The 27,568-nt window shown below is 36.9% G+C and overlaps 1 protein-coding gene across 2 annotated transcripts in view; it reads right to left on the bottom strand.

Annotated features, from left to right (window-relative positions):
- The window catches only part of fchsd2 (FCH and double SH3 domains 2), a 94,058-nt gene that overhangs the window by 59,824 nt on the left and 6,666 nt on the right, over nucleotides 1-27,568 (bottom strand). For both annotated transcript variants that reach the window (XM_084125009.1, XM_084125010.1), the window contains exon 3: nucleotides 10,221-10,266. In XM_084125009.1, coding sequence (XP_083981135.1) covers nucleotides 10,221-10,266 — 46 coding nt within the window. The remainder of the gene's footprint in view (nucleotides 1-10,220; nucleotides 10,267-27,568) is intronic.

Genomic DNA, 27,568 nt, shown 5'->3' on the forward strand with positions numbered 1-27,568 from the left:
AGACTGAAAGGGGAAAATGAGAAAAAGAGAAGACAACACTATTTGGCTATTGGTTAACATTGACAAATCATCATTATACATTAGCATTATCCACATACCTGTCAACACTCCCGTTTTCCCAGGGAGTCTCCCGTATTTCACAACCATCTCCCGCCCCCCTCCCGTTTCGTCATTTCTCCCGTGAAACTCCCGTTATTTGTATGGCCCAAACGTCGTTATATGAATAATCACATCAATATATTATTCCAAGGTTGTCCAGTTGCCAGATCTTGTATGAAACCCATCCTACTCACGCAATCAACACATCATGCAAATTTCAAACCATTTGTGAGCTCAACCTGGCAACCTACAACCCAGTTGTGCCGTCGATATCTGCGCAGGTAGTAGACGCGGGAAGTTGAATAAGCGTTACTGGTAGAAATGGGAAAAGATTCCGTGTTAAGTAAATATTTAACGCAATTAACGCAGCATCTGTTTTTTTCTGTCATCCTTTGGCTGCATGGCGTTACATTATAGGATGCGCTTTTATTCTTGCTAATGCTTTTAAACCATTCAAGCCATATCTTAGGCTACTTATTTTATAAAACTTTAAAAGCGGAAAGCGCATCACTCATTCCTGGGAATACATTTGACATCGCAGCCTGACCTTGATGGAAATAAATATCCTACGCCAAAAGTAGGCTACCAGAGAAAAAGTCTCAGCTGTGCACAGATTTGTAAACCGTATTTGCTTTGGTTTTTCAATCCATACCCGTTTCGCCCCGTGGCTCAAAAGGGACACAACAAAAATAGGGACACACGAGAAAGCCAAAATAGAATGCAAAATCTATTAACAAAACAGAACTATACAGAAAAAGAAAAAAGAAAACTATGTACGGTACAACGGTAACAGTGAACAAATTCATAATCCGTGCACGCTTTTGCAATCGTTGTTTTGTAAATCGTTCTTTCGCAATAGTTGTTTGTAATATTCAGTTCCTCTGAAAAATTGTGAAATACTGTTCCAATAGGTGAAGATACACAACAATATGCTGATTGATTACATGACAATATTTGGATGTAATATTCAGTTCCAGTGAAAATCTGTTCCAGTTAATGGAGTAGGCTATAGGCTACACAGGTGATGTGTAATATTCAGTACCAGTAAACTCCACCGGCTGGAACAGTTTCTTACAGTAACTGAATATTACACAACATCACCTGTTCAGTTTTGAAAAATGTAGCCTACTCACAGATTTGTGGCCTATACCTTAAAGGGTTGGTTAAACGGAAGCTCAAGCATGTTTGCTTGACGTGCGAGAACCAATGAGGTTCTTTCTCGTGTGTTACGCAGCACGCTTCCGCAAGAACCAATGAGGTTTGTTATCACACGTCAAGCAAGTACAGTTGAGCTTCTGTTTATGTTCGCTGATCAATGTTTATATGTGAATAAAAGCCTAAATTGAATCTGTTCATCATATAAAGCGATCGTGTATTTTCAGAAACTTTTGACTAAACCATTTCATTCACATGGATTACTTTTACGATCTCTTTATGAACTTTTTGAAGCATCCACGTAGTAGTTGCGTAGCTGTCAATGGAGAGACAGAACTGGCTCAGATTTTATTAAAAAATATCTTAATTTGTGTTCCGAAGATGAACGAAAGTCTTACAGGTTTGGAACAACACGAGGGTGAGTAAAATGAGTGATTTCATTTTTGGGGGAACTTACTCTTTAAAAATTATAGAGAAAAATAAAACTACTAATTTACAAATGTTGCTTTTATATTATATGCGCATTTAAGAATAAGAAATAATGTAGGCTGACAACTTCAATAGAATCAAATACCATTGATCAACAACCTCGTATCTCACAGTAAGGTTGTCTTTAATGGTTTATCAATTATCGTTAATCAATTTCCTTACGGAGAAAAGGAATTTTTACTTCCGGAACCCGATTGTTAGCATTACCCAATAATCTGTGTAGCCTTAATGACATCATCAGAAAAAGACCGTTTTTAGAAAAAGACCAAATGATTATCATCATATGATTGTTATATGATTATTATGATTTCAATTAAATATCAGTGTTGAAATGCTCATAATAAGATAATGTAGGACTGCACAATTTGAGGAAAAAAAAAACCTTAAAATGCGATTTATTTAAGTTCCAAGTTTGCTGTGCTAGTCTCTAGGGCTGCACATTTTGGCTGATTACAAAATGACTATTTAAAAAGAAATAATAAAAAATAATATTATAAAAAAATAAAATAATATTTAAAATAAATAAAATAAATAAGTACTATTTTTTATTTATTTCATTTTACAGTACAACTCAAAGTAAAACTGAACTAGACATGAACCGAACACACCCCTAACCCAAAATATGAGAAGTAATAGTGATGTTTGACTTATTAAACGCCACTAATCATAGGTTACAGGAGAACATTTTCCAGCTGTAGATCAGGTACGGAGCTCATGTGCACGTGTTCGGAGACGTGTGTGCATATGTGTCAGGCATGTCTAATGTATTGCGTTGCACGCTGTGAGTTCATGCGATATGTCAGGCAGAGTGAAGTCTATCTCTCTCTCTCTCGACCCCCCCCCCCCCCCCTGCACTCACTCCTCTTCCAATCTCTCGCCCTTCATCCTGTCATCCTGTCTTTTCTCCGCATCAGGAGCCAGCAGCACACGGGCAACTCATTAGAGCCGAAGAACAGAGAGAAAGACAGAGAATAGTGAAGAGAGAGTAAGTTTCTCCATCTGTTATGCGCTATCCAGATACGCTCCAGTAGTAAAAGATCTAGCAATATCCATTTATTCTCCCTGCCTGCCCAAAGAGTCAAACAAGGTCAAAGCAATGCTCCAAACTTTAGTACACTTGAAGAGGAGAAAATGTAGCACAAATAACATTTTGTTTGGTTCCTGCTAAAACAAAACGTAAGGCTGCTATAAAACAAAATGTATATAAAAAAAAAAAGTCAAGTCATAACAATATGTTAATTTATATTAAATCATGAATAACATTTGATACTTTATCTAAGCAAAATGAAAATGCAACTGAAAATACTACGCCCTTTTTAAGACCATTAGGATTTGTTGCACTGTGACTTTTTCAAAGACAATTAAATAACAATGACTTCATTCCAATTTATTAGTAGTTATATTCATATATATTTTTATTCATAATAAAACACGGCTATGACCGCTTCACCCAACAGTTCTATGTATCACTACACAACACCCCTGGCAACCAAACATGTTTGATCTCATTGACATTGTTCATTGAAGCTATATACTATAGAGTATATAGAGATCGAGTAAGCGAGTGTACCTGTATTTACAGTAGACATGGCATTTTACTTCAGGTCAGTCCTATATTCATAATAAAAAAATAAAAAAAACGGTTTGAATGTCTGCTGCGATATCTTGTCCTTTAAAGGGGTGGTATAATGCCCTTTTCACAAGATATAAAATAAATCTCTGATGTCCCCAGAGTGTGTGTGTGTGTGAAGTTTTAGCTCAAAATACCCCACAGATATTTTTATATAGCATGTTAAAGTTGTCACTTTTTGAGGATGAGCAAAAACACACCGTTTTTGTGTCTGTCCCTTTAAATGCAAATGAGCTGCTGCTCCCTTTCAAGAAGAGGGCGGAGCTTCAACAGCTCATGTCCTTTTACCTCACACACACATGCACTGAAAATTTGTTTCAATGTTTATTTTAAGTGTCAAGATACTTTCAAAAGGTGATTTACTCTAGTTTGATCACTACAGTAGATATTGCTGTTTATATCCGAACTAGAAACTTTTATCCCAGTACACAGAAATAATGATAATGTGTGGTTGAAAAGACATGTTGCATCATGTATACATGACAACTGCTCTCTCTTGGCAGCACATACGCAAATTTGAATGTTCTTAGGCTACTTGTCAAAGGTTTAACAAGTATTCAACATTGTACACACAGTAATGCTTGTTGTAATTAATTAATTATTCGTTTTTATAATTGTGTCCGGATAGGAATCAGGAAAATCTAAAAAAGATACATGAAAATCTAGGTTAAACATTTTAATTGTCATGAAAATGTCACATTGCAAACCATCTTTAAATAAAATAGGCTTTAATTTCTTTATGCAAAACGTAGAAAGTCAAATATGACCTGAATCCTCTTAAGGTCAACCTCAAATCTAAATTAACATAATTTCAAATTATTCTAAAAAGAAATCTCTTCCTCTGAAACAACTATACTTTTACTTTGTGCAAGAATTGTAATGTGTAATTTGACCTGAGTTTCTTATGTTAAAAATTCCAGGTAGAAGAAAAGACATATAGTGTTAGCGTAACAGACACAGACACACACTCCGAGGTTCCTCACTGTCTCTCTAGTCTACAGTGTGGACGTTTCTCTCCCAGCGGTGATGCTGAATGTCTTATCACAGTCGTGATGGTGGACGAGTCAATCCGAGTGCTGGCTGAGCTCTACAGGATAGACTGACTCCAGCTCGAAAGCCACACCCCCTCTCTTCCCCTCTCTTCTTTAAGAAACAAGTGTTCCTCTGTTCGGCGGGCCCGGGCAATAAAACAATGTTTATTTGTGTGGACAGCTGCACAGCGCGGCGAGTTCATGTGTGAGCCGTGAGTAGGCCAGCGTGCCAAGTGCGATAAAGGATAAAAGACTGAACTGGGTTTGAGAAACGCTTCATGATCCTGAACCTCAAGCTTACTTTCAGTCATTTGAAATGAAAACTGGTCTGTTCAAAGAAAAAGGCAATTAATTAGCCTATCAAACCCTAATCAGTTTAGGAAAACATCAGATTGTAGTTTGTTTTGGTAGAATATGACTGACAGCATCACCATGGCAACATCAGAACCATTTAGCAGAAATATCTATTAGGCTGCTGTCACTTTAAGACCTGACCAACCGGCAACCTCCCTGTCTCTCTCTTGAAACCAACACGGAAGTGAATTAAACGGCAATTCATCGACTGGCCGCTTGAGGCTGGGTGCAGAAGTGAGTCAAATCTGTATCTCCCCCATGTTAAAATACCCAACTTTACAGCAGAAAAAAACACATTTACAGCCTGGTGCAAAAACTGGCTTTGGTCTATACAGCTTATTTTTCACTTCATGACAACTGTGAGGGGGGTGGATTTTTTTTATAACTCATCCGTTTACATTATATTAAGCCTTAAAGTTCTGCATAATTAAGGGTGTCCACTTTTGAGTGACAGGTGGATTCCCGCTGCTGTGGTCATTAGTCATCATTAGCCGTTTGTCTGCTGTTTGTTAGCCGTCACCTCAGCTAATTGTCCGACTGTAAAAATAAATAAATTCAGGAGTGACCCGCTACCAAGATGGCGACGGTCGGCCACGCCCACTTTAGGCTTCAAAAACGGTCTTCAGAAACCTACGGGTGACGTCACGGACACTACGTCCATATTTTTTTTACAGTCTATGGACCTGACACATGGATCCATTATAATGTTACACATGCGTTTTCTTACTTAACTGTTTACGTTTATTTAAAACATAACGGACGGTGTTTAAGAGAATACTCGCCAAGACTGGCATTTTGACATTATTTTGTCTCTATTTGACTGTTTAGGCGCAATAATCAGCGAAAATGAACCCAATGTGGCTTTATGTGCGCACTTTGGGTGCGAGCACAAAATCTGCAGGAAACAGTACAATTATGCACAAAACACACAATCCCACGGCGAAATTCAAGCATTTCAGAAATTTCAGTATCGATACGCATCGAAAAATTGACAAAATTAATATTTTTGACAACACAGTTTATTATTTCATATGCCTTTTTAAAAGACTACTATTGAAAAATGTAGATATAAAATTCAACCCACCAAAGTGGCTAGTAGGAGAGACTGCGTTACACGCCACTGCTGAAATCCACCCGCATTTGGCGGGTTGGTGGGTGTTAATGTCAAGTCCTGGACGCATGTATTACCCATACAAACACACACACAAACAGTACAGAGACACACATGGAAACAAACAATCGCACATAAACGTCAGCGCTGCCCCGTGGCTTCATTAATAAAATAAATTTGCAACTGAAAAAATACATGACATTTCTCAGTATGGACGTTGTAACGTTGCGGTTTTTGAAGCAGTTAAACTTACAGCTTTGCTACAAGTAGAGACGCTGCTGCCGAACACTGTTGTAAGCTGTACAGACTCAGGTAATCCACACATGCTCAACCATTAACCAATCTATCAATCTCTCTCTCTCTCTCTCCATCAATCTGTGTCTCAAGCCTCTGTTGCTTGCTCTAAAATGACGCTTTGGAATTAGCAATGGAGGCTTTGCGATGAGATGCGCAAGACATTAGTCATAAACACAAATTTCTCCTTGCATGTTCATTATGATAATTTTATCATGATCATAAATCACATACAATCCTATTAGCCTATTATTTAGAGTAAAAAAAAAAAATAGCTTGAAGAAGCTGGTGTTTTGAGTGGCTGAACACCACTGCAGTAGACGCATCTTGCCATATTAAGGTTAACGATTATTTAATTGATCGTTCATTTAAATGAGGATCAATAATGGGATTTTGTGTAAATTGATACCCCTACTGGTGTTAAGAAAATCCATATTGAGTATGTAATAGGTTTCCATACACAATATTAGCTCAAAAGAGCTGCTTATTTTCAAAATGCACATAGTCTAGGCATACTATTTTAAAGGTAAGGTAGGTAGGATTTTTATAAAAAACTTTTTTTCAAATTTGTTTAAACTGTCTTTATATACCAAATACAATACATAATTAAAATGTAAGTGCTCTGAAAAAGAGAGTTTAAAAATCGAGTGACTGTAGACCTTTTAATCTGCAATAAACAGCTCATTATTTCCATCCGGGACGAAACAATTGATTGGTTTGGGCGACAGTCACTCACTCTCGCAACCAAGGCTACCACCACTGTTGCTAGATCTGCCCATATGCGCGCGCACCCGTTTGATTTGAGGGGAGTGCAAGAGAGGCGCGGAACCTACGAAGAGTAAAATTATGGCAGAGAAAGAGCATTCAAAATTCAAAGCACCTGCATATGCAGTCAGCGAAGGCAAACAAGGCAAAAACTACTTCCTCGGACCCTGGTTGCCCGCACTCTTGAACGACCTCCTCTGCTTCTCCCTCGACCCCGGACCTGTCCTCGAACCGATGATGCGGTGCTTGTCTCTGGAGTGTAACGTTAGTCCTCATCAGAGTCAACAATGTTTTCATCATGTAAACTCTTACATGCAAAACACCGTATATGTTATGACTCTTACACGAAATTCACCTTCATCACAGTGTAACTGATGGTAATGGAAAAACGTGTATCAATGCAACCTGTTTTTAGCTTTGCCTTATAAATATAGCTCGTTACCTATAGCCTAAATATAGCTCGTTACCGAATCAAACAAAATATATTTTAAACTTTACCAGTATCGATATGCTAGCTTGATAGTGAGTACTAAAAGCCATCTTATTTGTTTATATTTATAGTGATAAAGTTAGGTATTTTATTACATGTGATTCTGACATGATGTCACTGCATGCACTGCGCTCCTTCCTCTCCACTCGTCTCAGGTAAATAAATGCGTCTTCCTGAGCCTGAGCGTTTGGCGTCGCGCGTTCATGTGTTTTGGGGGCGTGGCTTTGGAAGGAGCCCAGAAGGGAGGGGGTGGGAGTGAATGGAAATAATTAGCTGTGTTTACAACAGTCGTGAGAGGTCTACAGACACTCGATTTTTATACTCTCTTTTTCAGAGTACAGTTTAAACAAATTTGGAATGTTTTTTTTTTTTTTTAGAAAAATCCTACCTACCCTGCCTTTAAATGTAGCCTACTATGATTTTTGGATGCACTTATCCGCAATTTTGCATATCATACAGCTTGGACATTGTTCAAATTGCGATGAAGAAAAAAATGTTTTCAGGATTCGTCATTAGGCCAGTGAATTATGGGAAATGTCATTCAGTAAAACAGAAACGATGAAACTATTGAGGCATTCAATACAAGTTAAATATTTACAACATCACAAAAACCTGCCTAATTAACTAGACAAAAACTGATGTTATATGAGAAGCTCAGTTATGAAACTCCATTATGTAAAGTGCCAAGTCACACAAAGAAGGTTAAGCAAACCTTTCTGAATGTTTGGGGTCAAAGTTCAAGTCCCTATGAACCTTATCTTCTAGAACACTCACAAGCAGATGAGCGGTTTTTGTGCATTTCTGATAAAACAAAGCAGTTTTGAAATAAAGAAAACCCTTAAAGTGATCCAATTTAATTATAACCTTAATCTACCAAACTGTTTGTCATAAAGCCCAAATACTCGTCCATGTGTCATACATCTGTTGCGTGTGTTTGCACGTCTTCATTATGACCATGTGCCATTTGCGTTTATAGCATTATAATGTGTGCAAGATGATCCAGTGAATTAAATACTTAGCCTAACTGTAATGTAGGCTACATCATCTCATTTGATTATTTTCTCTTTTTATTTGGAACTTCATGGCCATGCAAATACATTTACCGCAGTATAAACATTAAAGCGAAATCTTCCAGGTTGATACAGCTGTCACATCATGTGCACTATAATACTGTCTCATTAAGTGTTGTGGTGCACTAAATACTCTGAAATAGAGCCAAGATCATTTACACATTACTTAGGACCACCGTACATACACACACAAGACCATGTGCATGAGCACACAAAATATGAGCTCCTAATCCAACGGTTAATAATCTGTGGCATATAATCTCAGGATCAGCGTGCATCCATTCACCTCTTTTGACGTAGCATTTGCATGCCATCCGACAAACGTCATCCCTGTTTCTTTATGCTGTGAATGCTGCATAAAATGACTCCCGTCTATCTAGTTTTATCTTGGAAGTAATTCAAGTTTAACACTTGTGCACACAGATAAAGCAAAGCATACTTCAAACAGAAGGACAATCAGAGGTCGACCAAGACCAGACACATTTCCTCAAGATTCTATTTTAGTTTACTTAAAGAACATTGCATTAAACTATAAAACATTCTGGAAATGCTTCAGCTTTAAGTGCAATACACTTTAAACAGTGCCAGGAGAGATCAGAATGCATGTCTTTTTGACAAGCACTATGATATTAAAGGTGCAATAAAAAACAAAATCATTATCTTGGCTATAAAATCTGCCAGAATCATGTCTAATGTCACAATGCATGATAAATGTAAAAACTGCGCTTGTGAAATATGAAGTGACCTTAAAACTCAGTAATAAGAGCTGAACTCTGTAATCATTTCAAGGGTTGATCATCTGTGAACAAATCTTTGACCTTTGTCATGCTTCAACATGATGCATGTGTGCAAACCTCCACTATATCATGGAGTTTGTGGAACAAACCAACTTTTAAACAGCAAGATTTGGTCACAATTCAGGATCCAACAAAATGCCAGAAATCATTTAAAAGCCTCATTCAGACTGTCAAGTCCAAATCTGATTTTTGTGCATATCTGATTGGAATCTGATCATATTTTTTACAAATCCATTTTGAGCTCATTCATATGTGATTTGAAATCCTATTCAAATTGCATTTCAGGAAATCTGTTTCAGTGTGACCGCTCTGATCAAATTTTGCGTTACGTAACTTTCTCACACCAGTGTGAACATATCTTAATGCACACTACAAGACAGAAGCTCACTGATTCCATTTCTCCAACCAATGGAAGACTTGAGGATGCATTCATTAAAAAACAATCATACCTCATCTATGCTAAGCTTTACTTGGCACAATAACTGTGTGTGTACTTTCCTTCATTCAAAGGCGACAGAAGTTTGAAACACTAGGACACAAGACTTCTGGCATGGTGTTTGCTTAACTCAACCATGGTTCACAGTAATTAGCATCTGTTAACAAATTCTTACTGCTCTGAAAAAACAAAAGACACTTGCTTATTAGTGCAGTCCTATTATTGAGAGTTTTATCAAACACTGGAGATGCCTTGATATGCTGGAAGAACCAGATTTCCAGTGGTCCTATATTAGCAATAAACCAGGGTGGGCGATGGATTTTCTATTGTTCTGATGGATCCCAAAAGAGCACTGAGCGTTTGCGATGGCTGTAGTGTGATATCAATAAATGCAACAAGGCTGTAATCAACACTCTAAACTTTGGTGAAAAGATGCACAAAATCCCTCAAACATCATCACCATCATCATCATCAAGAAACACAAAGACCGTAGTCTTACCTGCGCGTAGTCTCTCTCCAGAGTGGCCTTTTTCTGGCTGTAAGTTCTGTAATTAAAAAGAAAAACAGACAATTAAAGACCTTCAAACAGAATAGAATAAGTATTACATACATATACATACATACATACATACATATATACATACATATACTCAAACATACATAGCTTACATATTTGAAGTCTATGGAGTGCTGCAATGATGACGTATATTTGTAGGCAAAAAGTTAGCATTTTAGCACTTCCGCATTCACATTGTCCAGAAATCAACAGATTTTTTTTATTGTTTTTTTGGTAAAAGGATTTAAATAGGCTAAGGTCTGTGGTAAACAAGCTTAAATACATCAGTAAAGCAGTCTTGAGATTTTTTTAAAAGCTTTTACTTGTCTTTAAAAAAACGGATGCTAACGAGTGGCTAAATGGAACTACCGAGGTTGTCGGAGACATTATAAACATCACGCTGAACAGGTTAACTCATCTACTCACTAGTTTGCTTTAATAGTCTTGTTGTGTTTGTAATCACGCTCTTACAAACTATTCAAACTCAAGCTTTCAGGGGAAATTTTTTAAATAAAGACTGGAAGAGTTGTCAGAAGCTTAAAGTGGTGACGAAGTCATGCGCCCGTGGTGTAGTTCAGTTACATGCTGACTGTATTTAGGCTTCAAAATTCACAAAAACTGAGTTAATTTGTGAAGAATATTGTCATAAATGAACAAAATGTGTAAGAATCGTGAACAGAGTTGATTTTCTGCAATAATTCAAAAGGTAATCCTAAAAGGAAAACTTTTTGAAGAAGGAACCAGTGTGATACTAATTTATGGTTTGGCCTACAAAAATAAGTCATCACTGCAGCACTCTATTGCAAAAGGTGATTGCCTTCATTTGCATAAAGAAAAACTGAATATTTAATGAAGGTGTTCATTTAATTCCACAGAACATTGTGGAGGATTACTCTCCACTTGAAACACTATTTGGTTTTTGCTATTATTGCTTATATTAACTAGCATTAAGTTAAACATGTAGGGCCTAGATGACGTCACCTGCAAAAATAAAGCTGTTTGCAAGTTATTACAGATTGATTCAAGCTAACAAAACACATTTTTTCTTAGAATAATGCAGACTGTGAGAGAATGATTTTTCCAAGCTGTAAACAAAACAGACTATTTCCGTCTTTCTATTTAAAAATTTCATGTTTAATTCAACATGTTACTTGCCATCTATTTTGTATTTTTTTGTGAAATTTACTAGCAATTTAATAAAACTAGCAAGAGTGTAAATTATTTCCAAATAAACCCCAGACCAATTTTTTTAGAATAACATTCACAATCAGACCAGGAATATGCATAAAGAATGTAAACAGGGTCGGTGTTGGTTTCATGCTGAATTTAAATCATAACGTAAGGTCACAAGGATCCCAGTTGTGATTTTCGAAGCTCAAACTCTCTGAGCAGCAAGAGTTATTCATCATTCTCACACATCAGACTGTGAGTTGGCTGTGGAGATGGTGTTTTTGACATTCTTCCTGGTATGACTGCTTTGGTTTTCGAGCCAGAGGGAAGGAGGCATCCAGACAGATGATGGTTTGAGCAATGCATCCATCTCCATTCACTTCCATTGTCCTTACACTGCATTACAAATGAGTACAGTCTGAGTCAAGCTGACAAAAAAAACATCAAGTTACTGTTTTGTTTTTCCTCGCTCTACTGACTCTAATTCCTTTTCCCATCATTCCATCCCATGATTTCAATTTCAAATCAGTTAAACTCATTGCATGCGTGCCTGAAAATGCTGGAGGAATGTCACAGCGGGTTCGGTCTTATCCTATGGGGGCCGGTTTGTGTTTATGGGATTAGTGCGTGTGTGTATGTGGACTCGGCGACATTGCTTTTATGCAAGACAGGAATTTCCGCACCTCCCCCTCCCCGCAGAAATACTTCCAAAGGAAACCAAACTACAGGACCCCTCTGTGGCCCAGACCCAGCGTCCTATCAAAACAGGGCGAGATGCTTACATAGCGCCATAGTTTATGGGCGAAGAGGTTTCGTGTGGTATGTCACACATGCTTGCTCATCACTTTTCACTTTCCGAGGGTCTACTGGCCAGCGAACACAACAATTCATCCTAGTTCATGGCTGCTGTAAAGGCTTCTTTGAAGACACCGGTATCTGCTGCACATCTGCACTACATCCCAATCCACTATACAAAAAGTCAATAGTCGATATCAATGCCAAGGAAATTACAATTTTGATATCACAGCATTATTTAAATTGTTCACCCAAAAGTTTAAATTCTGTCATCATTTACACACCCTTAAGTTGTCCCAAACCGTTATGAATTTCTTTCTTCTGCTGAACACAAAAATAAGATATTTTGAAGAATGTGGGTAACCGAACAGTTGATCGGCCCCCATTGAGTTCCATAGTATGGAAAAAAAAATACTATGGAAGTCAATGGAGTCCATCGATATTCTTCAAAATATCTTCTTTTGTGTTCAGAAGAAGAAAGAAATTCATACAGGTTTGGAACTTGAGGGTGAGAAAATGTTGATTATGCCCTTTTCCAAAGTCTTAATTTTGTTTTTGGAGTCTCCTAGAATAGATTTTAATGCTTAAAAAAAAAAGAAACAGTCTCTATGCAGCCCCTCCTCCTGAAAAGGGCAATTTCTCTGCTCTGATTGGTCGGCTGGACCAGTGTGTTTGGTGATTGGTCAAACGATTTGAGCATGTTTGGGAAACCATGAGTTTCCACACTCTACTAATGCAACTCAACCAGGCCTCGCACTCTTTATTTTGCGTATGCCATGGGAGGGAATTATGAGGGATATTTTGACGTGTTTGTTCCCGGAAGAAACCTCAAGAATACAACTGAGGCGTTTCAGGGAGTTCAGAAACAGTGATTAATGATATAGAGAATAACTCCCTTTGGAATGGACTTTAATATTAATATACACATTAACACAATAAAGTGTAGCCTTTAAGTATTTTTTATAAAGTCAGATTTTAAACAATATGCCAAAGGTGCCTCAGTGAAATACAATTTCTGGTATTCTTGTCTTAAGTATGCATTCATGCAAGATGCATTTTTATGACACTCCAAATACTGCCAAATTCTCTTACTATGTACTTACAAGTATGTACTTTCCAATCGACAGTGAAAAATATTTTTTACTGCACAGCAGATATATGTGAATAGGGATGCAGCCATGGGCTGTGTCTCAATCAGCTCCCTTGTTCGCAAATGCACTGCCCAGGCAGTCAACCATTTCTAGGGCTGTCTCCCAGTGTCAAAATCCTTTCAGCACACTGACACATTCGCTTCCTAGAAATTTTCAGAATACACTGGAAAAAACAACAGAAATCTCTTCATAAGTCCCACAAGCTGTCAGAGAAATAGAGCAAGTGTGCATACAGTATGCAAAGCCTTATTTTTTGACTTTTTGAAATAGATTCTGTTTGTAATTATCTTTCATCTCTTAAGTGCATGAAAACTTAAGTAATTAGAGTTCGAAGACGATTAAATACTTTATTTACATTAATTTACGCATGCTAGGGCTGGGCGATAAAACGATAACAATAATTATTGCAATATGATTTTCCTCTTTAAAATTATAACAAAAGTTTGCTAAATCTTCGATATAATCTTAATGCACTATGCAAATAATGCTGCAAACACTTCTGGCAGACCGTCACACAGGCACCAGTACCAATTTGCCTAACTGATAAGTGCTGCTATTTCTGTTGCGTATGAGAAACATTACGTGGCAAATGCGCCAAAAGTGTAACGAAATAGAGCTACTCATTTGAACCACGCCACACAGCTCAAAAAAGACAATGCAGCGTGAGCTCAGGGCGAAATGCATTTACTCACTGTCCGTCTCAATCAGGCGACCACTAAACATCGCTGTCAGATCCAGTGAAAAGCGTTAGAGTTTGCCGCAGTGTTCTCCCATATAAACGAATCATATGCCTCATGATTTAAACCAGTTTAAAGCCAAATGAAACAGCACTGACATTCTCACAACTCGCGGAAAACAAGAGAAACATTGTGCCACAATGACACAGTTAGATGGCCTTTCAATCCACAAATCACAAACATTTAACATGGATTTACTGTAGTAACACAAACTGCAACAATGGAAACAAACCGCAAATGTGGGATATTCATATAGAATTGTATCATTATTAATGTAGATGCAAAGGAGTAATGGAATATAATTACAGAATTGTTTGTTATTAAGCTATTGCCGTTCTTGTGCATTTGTATTGTACTAAATGTATTTTTGCTACTGTTTTTCATAAATACTGATCTGATCCGTGACTAAAATACTGATGCAAATTTACATCTGCATCACAACTCAAGCAACTGTGAAATGTGCATTTCTAAGAGACAAAACATGTAATATTAATTTGTGAAATGTGCATAGAGAACTAGAGAACAGAACGATAGACATCCCAGGAGTGTGTGGTCAAGAGGAGGGCTGTGAAAATGAAAATCATGATGCACCTGGTGCTAACTGCATTGCAATAAAGTCACCATCACACTTCTCCTGGGGTGAAACTGGTTTCGTGAGAGCCTTCACAGGGTGACCTTGAGGTCCAGTACAGCGAGACACAGCCAGGCCTAATGTCTGCCAGATCCCCTACACTGGAACAACCTTCTACATGCCATAGAACTTTTCCTCACTTCTTGAACAGCAAGGACACATGCCAAACTACCAGGACATTTGTTTATTTTGATGAACTGTACAATTTTTCTGTAATAAAAGCGCCTGAGAGCTGTCTCTCTACTAACTGTAAATGTGTTTATTATAAGAAAAGGAGACGCTTTTAGCCGGTCGATATTTACAAAAGTGGCATCTATAAATGGAAATGCACATCAGATCACACATATATACACACAGTGACAGACAGAGACACATACGCACAACCACACACACATCTGTGAAGAGCAGGTGTTACCACACATCCTCTTTCTGCTGCAAGAACACCTTTTTTGTAAAAAATGTATCATCTTTTACTGCTTCATCATAATCCTCCCCACATACATATCGTCTGACTAAATGCCTATTCACCATTCTGCATGAATTTTTGTCACAAAGCTGCATTATAACGGACTCCTTTAGACTCCTGGATGATGAACTTTTCACACATTGGTGTGAATAATTTTGAAATGAATATCTTTTGTCAATTTTCATGGACAATTAACATTCCATTTCATCTTTAATTTCACAAAACACTGCAAGACGACTTTGAATGCAAAAGAAAATATATAAATAATGTTTATATATTTGCATTAAAGGTCATGAAATGGATTTTTTAAAATCATTTTAATTAATTCCTTGAAGTTCACTTATAGTTATAGTATTACGTTTTTCACACACACAGACACAAAAAAACGGTATCAACGTTTTAAGTACCTGTTTTGAAAACATTTTCCATATAAAACCATTATTTACAGACAATAAATACAATAAATACATACAATTACAGACAATTTACAATATAAAATGCTCCGAACAAACATATAATCCTCCGACGCGATCCGGGATGACATTAAAATAATCCATCCACTTATTTCCAACGCTGGGATCCTTCTGATGTCTACAGAGACGCAAACAAGCGGTTTAAACGACGCATCTAAGCGAACGTTCTTTCACTCTTCCATTTGTCCTGTTGTCAACAGACTCAAACACGTGGAGTATGAACGCGCATCTGTATATACTGTAGGCTATTCAGTGTAGACAGCATCTGTGATTATAATGGCTTCTATTTGCTTTTGATGCGACACTCACATCCAGTGTAACCAAATGTCCGACGCTAAGCAACTGCATGCCAGTGGGCAGGGCTTATAGTGTGATGATGTATAACTATTTGCCGATGTCTTGCTCTGGACTGGAGCAGTCAAATGCAAATGTACTTGCCCGTGTGACGTCACAGATGCTGCAAAAAAGCTTTTGGATCTTGATTAAATAAAAGCTTTGTTTATAATGAGGAGGATGTTTTAAGCTATGAAACTTGTTTTAATGGTACAAATACTTATATGTCAAAAGATCAAGGCAAATTTGATTTCTCATATCACGACCCCTTTAATATAGTTATATAAATAAATATAAACAAAATATATAAACATAAAAAATACTAACATTACATATAAACAAACGCTTTTGGCAATGAATGAACATGGTGTGTTAATGTTTACTATTAATAACTGTCTTTTTATAGACTTTGCACAGGATACTTAAGGTGACATCCACAACTACAGAGTGGTAACAGAAGGCGGCATCTTGTGTCAAAGGGTTAACAGACTCCGTGTGTGGGGTAAGAGCTGGTTGCTACTAGGCAGGAAGTACGATCCACGAGAAGCCGCTGCATTCAGACAGTGGAGCATGTGAACTCCAGATGTTAAACTCTTTGCCACGACTGACCTACATAGGAAACAGCATAGCAAGGGTCAGAGGTCACTTGGCCTTGAGGTCACGTCTACCAATTTGTCTCCTCTGTGAGCTACGCAGCCAAACCTGGTGTACACCAGTGTTCAAAGGTTTGAGTCAATGAGATTTAGTTTTTTCAGCAAGGATGCATTAAATTGATCAAAGGTGGCAGTCAATTCATTTATAATGCAACAAAAGATTTCTATTTCAAATAAATGATGTTCTATCTATGAATAGAAATAGATTTCTGAAGCATCACGTGACTGATGACAGGAGTAATGAAAATTCAGCTTTTCAATCACAGATATAAATTACATTTTAAAATATATTCAAGTAGAAAACTGTTAGGCTACTTTAAATTGCAATAATATTTCACAATATTACTGTTTTTATTGCACTGTTTCATCAAATAAATGCAGCCTTGGTGAGCATAAGAAAATTGACTGCCAGTGTACACAATATGGTTTATTTGCATTTTTGCAAATTACTCCATAACACTTTTACAAAAATAGTATGTAGTACAGCATTCTGAACACTACATTTACAAATATAATAAGAAACAAAGAGAATGGGGATGGAAGAGGAGACATCCACAGGAAGAGGAAATGGGTTAAGATACGAGTCTAAGTCAATAATTACAGCAAACCTCAGAGTGGCTAATTACAAAGCAGCATCTCAGCCTGAGGAGCCATGGATGTCTGATGACAGATCTTCCTCTGGGACCAACAGGTCGGAGCGTCTGTCTACAGCTGGGAAAAACCCAGCAGTGTCCTTGGAAACCCCTTTCAGTCCTCCAGGATTGAACGGCAGTTAAATGATTAAATCAATGATTGCAATTAGAAGGTGAATGTTATGAGCTAATTTGATTATTATATTTTGAACGATAACGATTCCTCTTGGAAGCTCATTTCAACAAACCCCTAATGCCAAGTATTAACCGACCAACTTGAACACCTAAACTGCACAGCAACACTTTCAGAAAAGGACAAAAAAAAAGAAAAAAAAAGTTGATCGTAATGTTGATGATTTATAAAAGAAGCATTCAGACACACAAGTGTTGCATTTACTGCGAGCAGAACACTGGTGGGCAGAATGGCACTTTCAGCAGAGGTTGTTTAGTGCGGATACACACAAGGCAGACCTGTGGAATTTGAATGCTTGGAGTCAAGCTGTAAAAGCAGGAATCTCCTAAAAAACTACAAACGCACACAGATGCAGCAGAGGTCTTTTATCTTATAGGTTGTGAAATCGCGAACTGAGATGAGTGACAGCTTTTTAGAGATTGTAAAGTGAGCGCTCTTTCGCCCTTTCCAGGCTATATAGCTCTAATCCATTGAATAAAAGTATTGTTTTTCATGCTGATAAAAGGGCCGATGGCCAATTACACACTGCAAAGTTTTGGAAGTGACATCTTCATATAAAAGCAGGATTTGCTCTCGAAATTGCAATTGACAGTGACACTAGCACGTGATAAAAATATGGAATGTCAAAATAGATAATAAATTACTAGGAATTTAAAAATATATTGATAGGAATCATTTTCATTACAATTATTTGTAAAAGTAATGACTTGTTAATAATCTTAAATGTCTCACTGTACAATGCTATTCTTGTTATGGTAAAGCCGCTGCTACACATCGACGTTCTTCCGAGCAGATTCAGTCACTCTTAACACACCTCACACCACAGAAAAATCTGATAAAATAATCTGTAGAACCATCAAGATCATAGGGATCATTGGATTGTCGGAAGGGGAGAAATCGGTCCAAAATTGCCTTGAATATATCTTGTAGTGTGTGCCCAGCTTTAGTTATATTACTCTTGACAGACGCGCAGAGATAGCAATGCGGCTATGATTGACAGCTTGATTTGAGATCATGCTGTGCTCATTTCATTCGTGTATCATATAGTACAAGGTTTAAATCATTTAAATAGACATATCAAACAGTAGAAAAAGTGTATGATGTAGTATTTAGTTGATACTACTCTTGCCAAGCTCTGATTTCTGAGAGATGCAGAGAGACGGCAACGCAGCTATTTGATTGGCGCTCATTTCACTCATAGAGTTTATACTCATTCACTTCACACACTCATTATTGTATAAGTTTTATGTATAATATCGAGCTATGCTATCCAGCAAACAGCGTCAGGCGAATGTTTTTTCTATTATTCGGTACAATTCGTTATTCATTTTGAAGCCATTATCCATGCCTTTACAAATAAGGTATTCGGATTCTGGCACATCCCTAGTTGGAAGCACAGCATTGTCCAAAATGTCTTGGTATGCTGAAACATTAAGAATTCCCTTCACTGGAATTATGGGAAAAACAGCCTCATACCATTATCCCGCCTCCACCAGTCCAAACTTTACAGTTGGCCCAAAAGAATTCAGACAGGTAATGCTCTCCTGGCATCTGCCAAACCCAGACTTGCCCACCAGGCTGACAAACAGAGCGAGAAGCGTAATTCGTCACTCCACAGAACACATTTCTGCTCCAGAGTCCGGTGGCGGTGTGATTTACACCACTCCATTTGACACTCCATGAACAACCCATTCCATGAAGGTCCCGCCGCACAGTTTTTGTGCTGATATCAATGCCAGTGAAAGTTTGGAACTCTTCAGCTATGAAATCAGCAGAGCGTTGGCGACTTTTACGCACCATGTGCCTCAGCACTCATTTACCCCGCTCTGTAACTTTTGCTGCTGTTCCTAAATACTTCCACATTCAAATACTAGCACTTACAGTTGGCCGTGGCATATCTAGCAGGGATGAAATTTCATGATCTGACTTATTGCAAAGGTGGCATCCTATTACAGTAGCATGCTTGAATTCACTGATCTCTTTAGAACAACCCTTTCCCCCCCCAGAATCCCCACAAGTATTTGTAAGTGCAGACTGCATGGCTAGGTGTTTGATTTTATACACCTGTGGCAATGGGTGTAATTGAAACACCTCAATTCAATAATTAAGAGGTGTGTCCCAACAATACCAACTCAACACTTGGGTTGGCATGATGCAATGATATCCAGACATTTTTATGAATGATTTTTATATAATTTTAGGGATGCTGTGCATTGGTTGCATGATGAGAGTTTTCATACAAATCTGTGTACACTAAATGCTAACTGACTAATTACTTCCTAAAAAGAAATAAAACAGTCATAAACACAGTCAAACCATACAGATGGGACAGTGACGTGTGTGTGTGTGTGTGTGTGTAAGTCATAAACAGATAAAACTAATCCAGAGGTCAGTAAACCTTGAATGACGTGGTTTCGTTTTCCAAGAAAGATTAAGTTAACTATTTCTGGGCTTGAAATTTTACAACCTAATACAATAATAAATCATAACCATCTACTTGCACTATCCATGCCAAAGAGTCCTGTGACCAAGTCTCTAGATATGACTCTGATCCCTCTTGTATTATTATTTTTTAATCCGTTTCATCACCTAGCAGGTGAAAATGGTGCATCTGATCACTAGAAAGCAAATGCTACAAAACAACACACACACTGAACTTTAATACATATTGTTATTGATCTAATTCACAAACTCAAAGCATGAAAAATAGAAATACAGACCGTTGACTTAAACACCATCAAGAACAGGAGTGTGGGAGAGTTCAGTCTAGGGAATAAAAACAAAGCACAACAGCAGGACAAGACAAAAGGAAGGAGAGACTCAGAGATGAGATAGAGCGAAAGATAAAAGAATCGATGGCCATTAGGAGGAGAGTTTTCGATCTAATTAGGAATGTCGGAGGCGTTTGAGCTATTGGTGAGAGGAGATGAAGAGGTCGGAGAGGTCAAGGCCTTGTGTTTCACTACCAGCTTTTCCAATTAGTGATTGTTTGGGTGTGAAACTGATGTAATCTCCCCACAACACAACACAGAGGGCCAAGTGTGTGTGTGTGTGTTAGTGTGTGTGTGTGTGTGTGTGTGTGTGTTAGTGTGTGTGTTAGTGTGTGTTAGTGTGTGTGTTAGTGTGTGTGTGTTAGTGTGTGTGTTAGTGTGTGTGTTAGTGTGTGTGTGTGTGTGTGTGTGTGTCTCTCCTCCTTAGGTAAATCTCACAAAACCAGACATGAACATGCCTGTGTAATATTTCACTCTAAAATCAAAAGAAATAATTAACATTTTTCTTCAAGAAGAAAAAGCCAATTGAGGACATTGCATTTTTTTTACAAGTCCATCCAAATTTTGAGGTTGGTAAGATTTTTGAAAGAAATATCTTATGCTTTCATATAAGGCTTCATTTTATTGATCAAAAAACAGTAATATTGTAAAATAGTTAAATACATTTTTAATAACGGTTTTCTATATGAATATATTTTAAAATGTATTATTCTTAGGCTAATGTTAAAAACATCAGTTTTGTTTGTCACAAATGCATTTACTGTCACTTTTGAACAGTTGTGTACATTGTGACATTATTTTCATGGCAATTAAGCAAATAAATTCTCATTAATATCAGTGTAAAGCAAAGATATTTCACAATTTAAGTAAAACATTATCATAAATAGGTATATGCATTACAGAAAAATGTATTTAGGGGGAAATATTAAAATTGTTTTAATGCAAAAGAAATTCCTAAAATAGGGTTAATTTTCTCCTGTAAAACTTTTTCCATTCATTTTATGGTGAAATGTGACCTGCATGTTTTCGTAACATTCTGGAGTGTGTGTGAAGCGTTCCACTTTAAAACATTTGGCTTGCTTGCTCTCTTTAAGAATTCATAAACGTGCACGGTTGAATTTGCTTATGAACGTTTGGGTGGGAGAACATGACTGTGTTAAAGTGAGCATGAGAGAATGTGAACTCCGTGGGACGCTGCTGGAGTCGAGCATTACAGGTCTCCTCCTCCTCCTTCCTTTATGAGCACCTCCTGCTCTCACATGCCTCCTCAAATTCCTTCATCCCCTTCAGAAAAACACCCATCATGCTCTATAACATCACAAACTGGCTCGCTTTTCTCATTTGAATCGGTCTCTTGTGTTCTAATGCCTGCATCCTCAAGGCACGGCCTGAAATCTCCAGGAATTTGTGCCATTTTTCTTCCCAGATCAACGTCATCTGCTTTTTTCCACTAAACAAACACACACAAGCACACACACACACAAAATCTCTAGGATAGAAGGCATGTCTGGGCCCCTCTCGCTCCTATTGTTCTACTGCTCTAAAAGACATCAGGGAAAAGAGTTATCATACAGATTCATGGTGTTAGTTGGTGGTGCTTGCAAAATCACTATTACAACTTCTCATAAATGTTTAGGGAATTGAACCATCATAATTACCTAAATAAACATCATGAAACCAGCCTAAAAGTAATATAATATACAAAAGTCTTCTGATAGCTTTGTTTTGAGGAACATTTTCCTGTGGTAAAAACAATATTGTGAAATATTACTACAATTTAAAGGAACCATTTTCTATTTTAATACATTTTAAAATGTAATATATTCCATCCTGTGATGCAAAGCTGAATTTTCAGAATTACTCGAGTCTTTAGTGTCACATGATCCTTCAGAAATCATTCTAATATGCTTGATTTGCTGCTCAAGAAACATTTCTACTTATTATCAATGTTGAAATCAGTTGTGCTTTTGTGGAAACCTTGATATTTGTTTTTTCAGGATTCTTTGACAAATAGAAAGTTTAAAATAACAGATTTTTTCAAATAGAAATTTACTTTTGTAACATTATAAATATCTTTACGGTCACTTTTGATCAATTTAATGCATCTTTATGCATGACACCTTTATGCATTTTAAATGTAACTATGTTTATTGTGTTTATGTTTATTAAGGAAAAGTATTTTTTTCGTTACTACTGGTCATAATCTAAATATCAGACATTTTCCTCAGATTAATACTTAAAGGGATAGTTCACCCAAAACGTTAACATGGTTTCATCTGTTTTTGTCCATACAATGAAAGTCAATGGGGTCCAAAACAATAGTTTTTTGTTCATTGAGTTTCATTGTAAGGACAGAAAAACACTGAAACATTCTTCAAAATATCTTCTTTTGTGTTACACAGAAGAAAGTCATACAGGTTTGAATGACATAGGGGTGAGTAAATGACAAAATTTTCTAAAACTATCACCTTAATCAACCTGAAACACATTAATACATCAATACACCACATATTTATTGTCCACGTGTGATCGAGGCTCGATCTGGTCTGAAATCAGTGAGCAGATGTGTTTTGGTTCTTGAGAATGTTGCAGAAAGGATGAAAAGGCTTTTCATGAAATACCTCTCTGATCAAATTAGCCTTGAGATTCAGGATGCAAGGAGACTCAATTTCATTAAGGCCTTTGAGAGCTTGAGTGTGTGTGTGTGTGTGTGTCGACGTTTGTAAAACAAAAGCTCATTCATTAAAGAATGATGGAGAGAGTGATTTCTGTACATTTGGACAATAGTGTTAATGCTCAGGTCAGATCTTATGTAGAAAACACACTGGATAACTCAAACTGCCAACATGAGGAAAGCATCAGCTTACGATAACCAAAATCTAATTTGACTTCACTATATGCCACAATGTATTTTAACTGATTTAATAATGTCGATTTTTAGATAAACCAGTAAATTAAACCTTTAAAGGGATAGTTCACCCAATCATTTACTCACCCTCAAGTCTCAAGACTTTAGTTCATCTTTGAAACACAAATGAAGATATTTTTAATAAAATCTGAGAGATTTCTGTCCGTCCATAGACAGCTACGCAACTACCACTTTTTCTAAAAAAGTTTGATTCAATAATTAAGTTAAATTCAATCTGTTCATCATATAAAGTGATCGTTTCTCTTCAGAAAATGTGGACTAAACCGCTCAATTTACATGGATTTAGTTTTACGATCTCTTTATGAACTTTTTTACGTGGTAGTTGCATGGACTGTCAATGGAGAGACAGAAATCTCTGAGATTTCATTTAAAAGATCTTCATTTGTGTTTCAAAGATGAAGAAATGGGTTTGGAATGACAATTTTATTCATTTTGGGGTGAACTAACCCTTTAATTCACACTAATATAATTTGTTTATCTTCTTTGTATTCCAAACTTGATGGTCACAAACCAAAAGATCATTCTGTCAACAGTACAAAATGATATTCACATTAATAAATATATTATAAATATTAGATATTAAATACAATTCCACAGCCCCTTATACTTGGGAGCGGCTCATATGAGGTGTTTCTGAGGGTTTCTCCCTCCTATCTGGTCTTGATAAATTGTGGCATTTCTTTGTTGTTTAGAATCCAGTATTTCCGTAATTCTTTTGAGTTTAATAAAGAACTCTGTCTCGTCTTCTTCCAAAAATATTGCACCTTCTTTAAAGAATGATCGACTTTTACATACACCAGGTGACCTGTAAATGCGATTTTTTTGCAATATATGTTTTTTGCAAAATTGACACGTTTCTACTGGGCGTATTTTCAATTTGCGCAATTTGAGGGGTAATCATTTACATTTTTTTTTTTTAAACACAGTAGGCTATATAATCAAACTGCCTAGTGGGTTCACAATGAAACAGAGTCAGAAAGTGTAAGAAACCAAAAGAAACAGATCCAGCCAGAAGAGTCTTGATGGAACTCATTGGGTCTCTCGTACACAAACGACACAAAGCGGCTTCCTCGAAGCTAAAAACGATTTCTCCCTCGTCTGCTTCGCTTTTTCATCTGCTTCATCCGTCAGTTACTGAAACAACAACTGTCTTTCAACTCTTTAATATCACACAGGATTCCTCAACCATTTCCCACAATCCCTCGTGCATAACTCCCTCCCATGTCTTCCTGTCTGCAGTATCAGGGCATCTCTGATATAGTCCATCAAACGCTGCCCTGTGCAAATATATCATCCTACACCATTTGTATTTTGTACTACAGATATGAATGAATCCTCAATAATGTGGCTACGAGTAAGTAAAAAAACAACAACCTGAAAACATGATATGGCTTAGCACAAATGTTTGCGATTTAATTTAATAAATATAGCCAACTGTATGCACTGCGTGTTTCATGCGCTGAGTGTTCTTTTACACACGAGCAGCTCAGAGCAGTTAGATAATAAAATAAAAATTATATATATATATATATATATATATATATATATATATATATATATATGGTAAGTATTATTATTTTTATAGTCATAATTATGAATATATATATATATAAAAAAAAATAATAAAAATAAAAAATAAAATAAAATAAAAAAATCACAAAAATGTTGTCAAATTATGCCGCAACCACATCAAAGGGGCCTATACCATGAAGCCAGTTTGCGCCAACCCTGGGTTTTAGGCACCATGAAAGTGGTTTGGCTTTTAGCAGAGTTCATCGTCATAGTAACTAACGCTCCACGGACAGCCTGGTCCGGGGCAGGCTATGTTCCAGGTAAGAGGTTGCAAACCGAACTTGGACCAATCAGCTGTGAGCAAAGTGACATGTCTGAAGCGATAAAGTCACTCCACCTGTTTGTTTCTACTCCAAATTTATGGCTTTTAGTAATGCTTATATAGAATAATACATTTGTATTATTTAGATATAATTTATGTAATTATTATACCCTTAATCGATCACACATGTACAATTTTAGTTCATCAATTATTATTACGCAGAGTTTAAATGAATAAATATATAAAAGGTAATATAAATCCGCTTTAGAATCAATAGATGAAGCTATAAAATGACTACATGTGAGCTTAAATGTTCAATTCTCTCTATACCTTTATCAACTGTATAAACTAATTTCACAACTTTTACTTGCACTGATATAAAGTAGCGAGACTTTTTCCTTTAGTTGTCCTCTTTCATAGATTCTTGCTGTGTAAATTTGTTTAAATTCGAAATATTTTAATACTTTTATTTAATAAGTGAATTGCGCTGCTTCTCTCGCGAGAAATTCATTTCAATGAGTTTTGAATGAGTTTCACTTTTTCTCAGCGTGTGATTGGCTGTTCGCTACTGATGTCACACCTACACTCCTACACTACATTCCTGATGGCAGAAATGAACAGGAAGTTCCCTCAACACAGTTAACAAGTAAACGGATGCAAGTATGTTCAATTGGCCAAGTGCTCAGATCAACGTCTGCGTATTTGCAAACGGGTGAGCAACAGGAGAAATAAAAACACACAGACTACAGCAGAGACCTTCATGTTTGAAGTTACTACCGACACCAGCGTTCCAGTCTGTAAGAGTCAGCAGTACTTCCCAAAATACACTATGAACTCACCCTTAAATATATCTGAGACAGTGTGAGCATGACTGTACTGTAGTTCTAGTTATAATATATCTGCTCACACGGCCGTCCTACGTCATGTCTGAGTTATTATGGTCAGAGCATTAGTGGGCCAGTGGGTAAACAGGAAGATCAAACTCAGAAGCTCAATCAATGGGGCTCTTTGACTCGTGGCCGAGACATCGACTTATCCCACTGGACCACCTTGAGAATGTTTGTGTATGTGTTTGTCAGCAAGAGTCAGACAGAGCAACAAAGAACAGAGGAGAAAGTCCGAATCCATGAATGTCTTTGACACTGAGAATGGAGTAGATCATAAAGTCAACTTTAAATCCATGGAAATGTAATGTAATTAATGTAGCAATGAGCTTTGGCATCTGTAATAATCTTCCCATGCTAGTCTACCTTATTCGACACACAAACAGCACAAATTGAAAGAACAGATCAATTGCACAACCCCAGTCCCTTTCTTGGTTAAGGTTGCAGTAACATTAGAGAAATTTCTGCAAAAAAAAAGTGTAGTGATGCATGAAGCACAGATCACACCGAAGTCAAACCAAGCTGATTTATTTATTTTTTGTTCAAACATGCAGGCAAATTTGCATAACAAACTTGAACCCCATCCAAAACCTGTGTGAGGAAATCCCTCAGCCGAAAATACACAGATTCCAATTGAACTGACTCGATTTCCACCGTGAAAAATCACTGAACAACAGTAACCGTGACCGTGCCTTTAGTCTGATTTGGCTAAATATGTTTCATGGTCTTTAGTCTCAATAGGCTTTATATGAAAATGCAGTCCACTCTGCATTGATCAAAAAGTCAACACTGAAAGAATATCTTTCTATTAATTTTTAAAGGGACAAAAATCTATTGCAAGTTAGACATAATGAAATCCTCAACAGACCGCTTTTCCATCTCTCATAGTCTATGGTATCATACCAAATTCATGGTAAAGTGTGTAGTTTCTGTGCAAATAGTGACAATATTGCAAAATTTAAGAGTTAATAGTTTCCAAACAGATTTTCCATGTATTTCAACCTTCACTTCCATTATGACAGACCTCAAACAAACAGATCAATATTTTAATAGCCTTCTTAGAGTTGTTCCTGCACATTAAACAAAGCACTTTAAGATCAAGAACAATAACAAGCATCACCTTTAAATGTGGATTCCCAATGGTTAGCGGACTCATGTCTCACTATTTTCTTTTTTATATATATACTGTCTGTAGTCGAGGACAGGAGAAATACAAGCTGAATGACAAGCTATGAGGCGTAAAGCTTTTAAAGTGTGCTGCTAGCTGTTCTGTGTAGAGATGCAAAGACTCTGCTGATTGCATGGAATAAAGTTTGTCCTTTCTCCAAACAGCAGGTATGACAAATAAGACTTCTAAAATTAAGAATCAGACGCGATAAACAAAAAATGTACAGGAGGCCAATCAGGTCAGATATTGTGGCTAATATTGTGAACATAGTCAAGGCTAAATGTTTTAACACAGTGAAACGATTGCAACATGTTCGGCCACGTCTATATTCACAATACAACATGGTGTCTGTCAAGTACATTATTGCTTAATTAAAACATCTAGTAATCACAACTTTGGAGAAGATAGCAGCACACTAGGGGTTTGTATTTATTTGTCCCATTGCTTGTAATTAGATTCTTAGTTCTTATT

This window comes from Abramis brama, assembly GCF_963993115.1.
Source record: "Abramis brama genome assembly, chromosome: 9".
NCBI classification, from domain to species: domain Eukaryota; kingdom Metazoa; phylum Chordata; class Actinopteri; order Cypriniformes; family Leuciscidae; genus Abramis; species Abramis brama.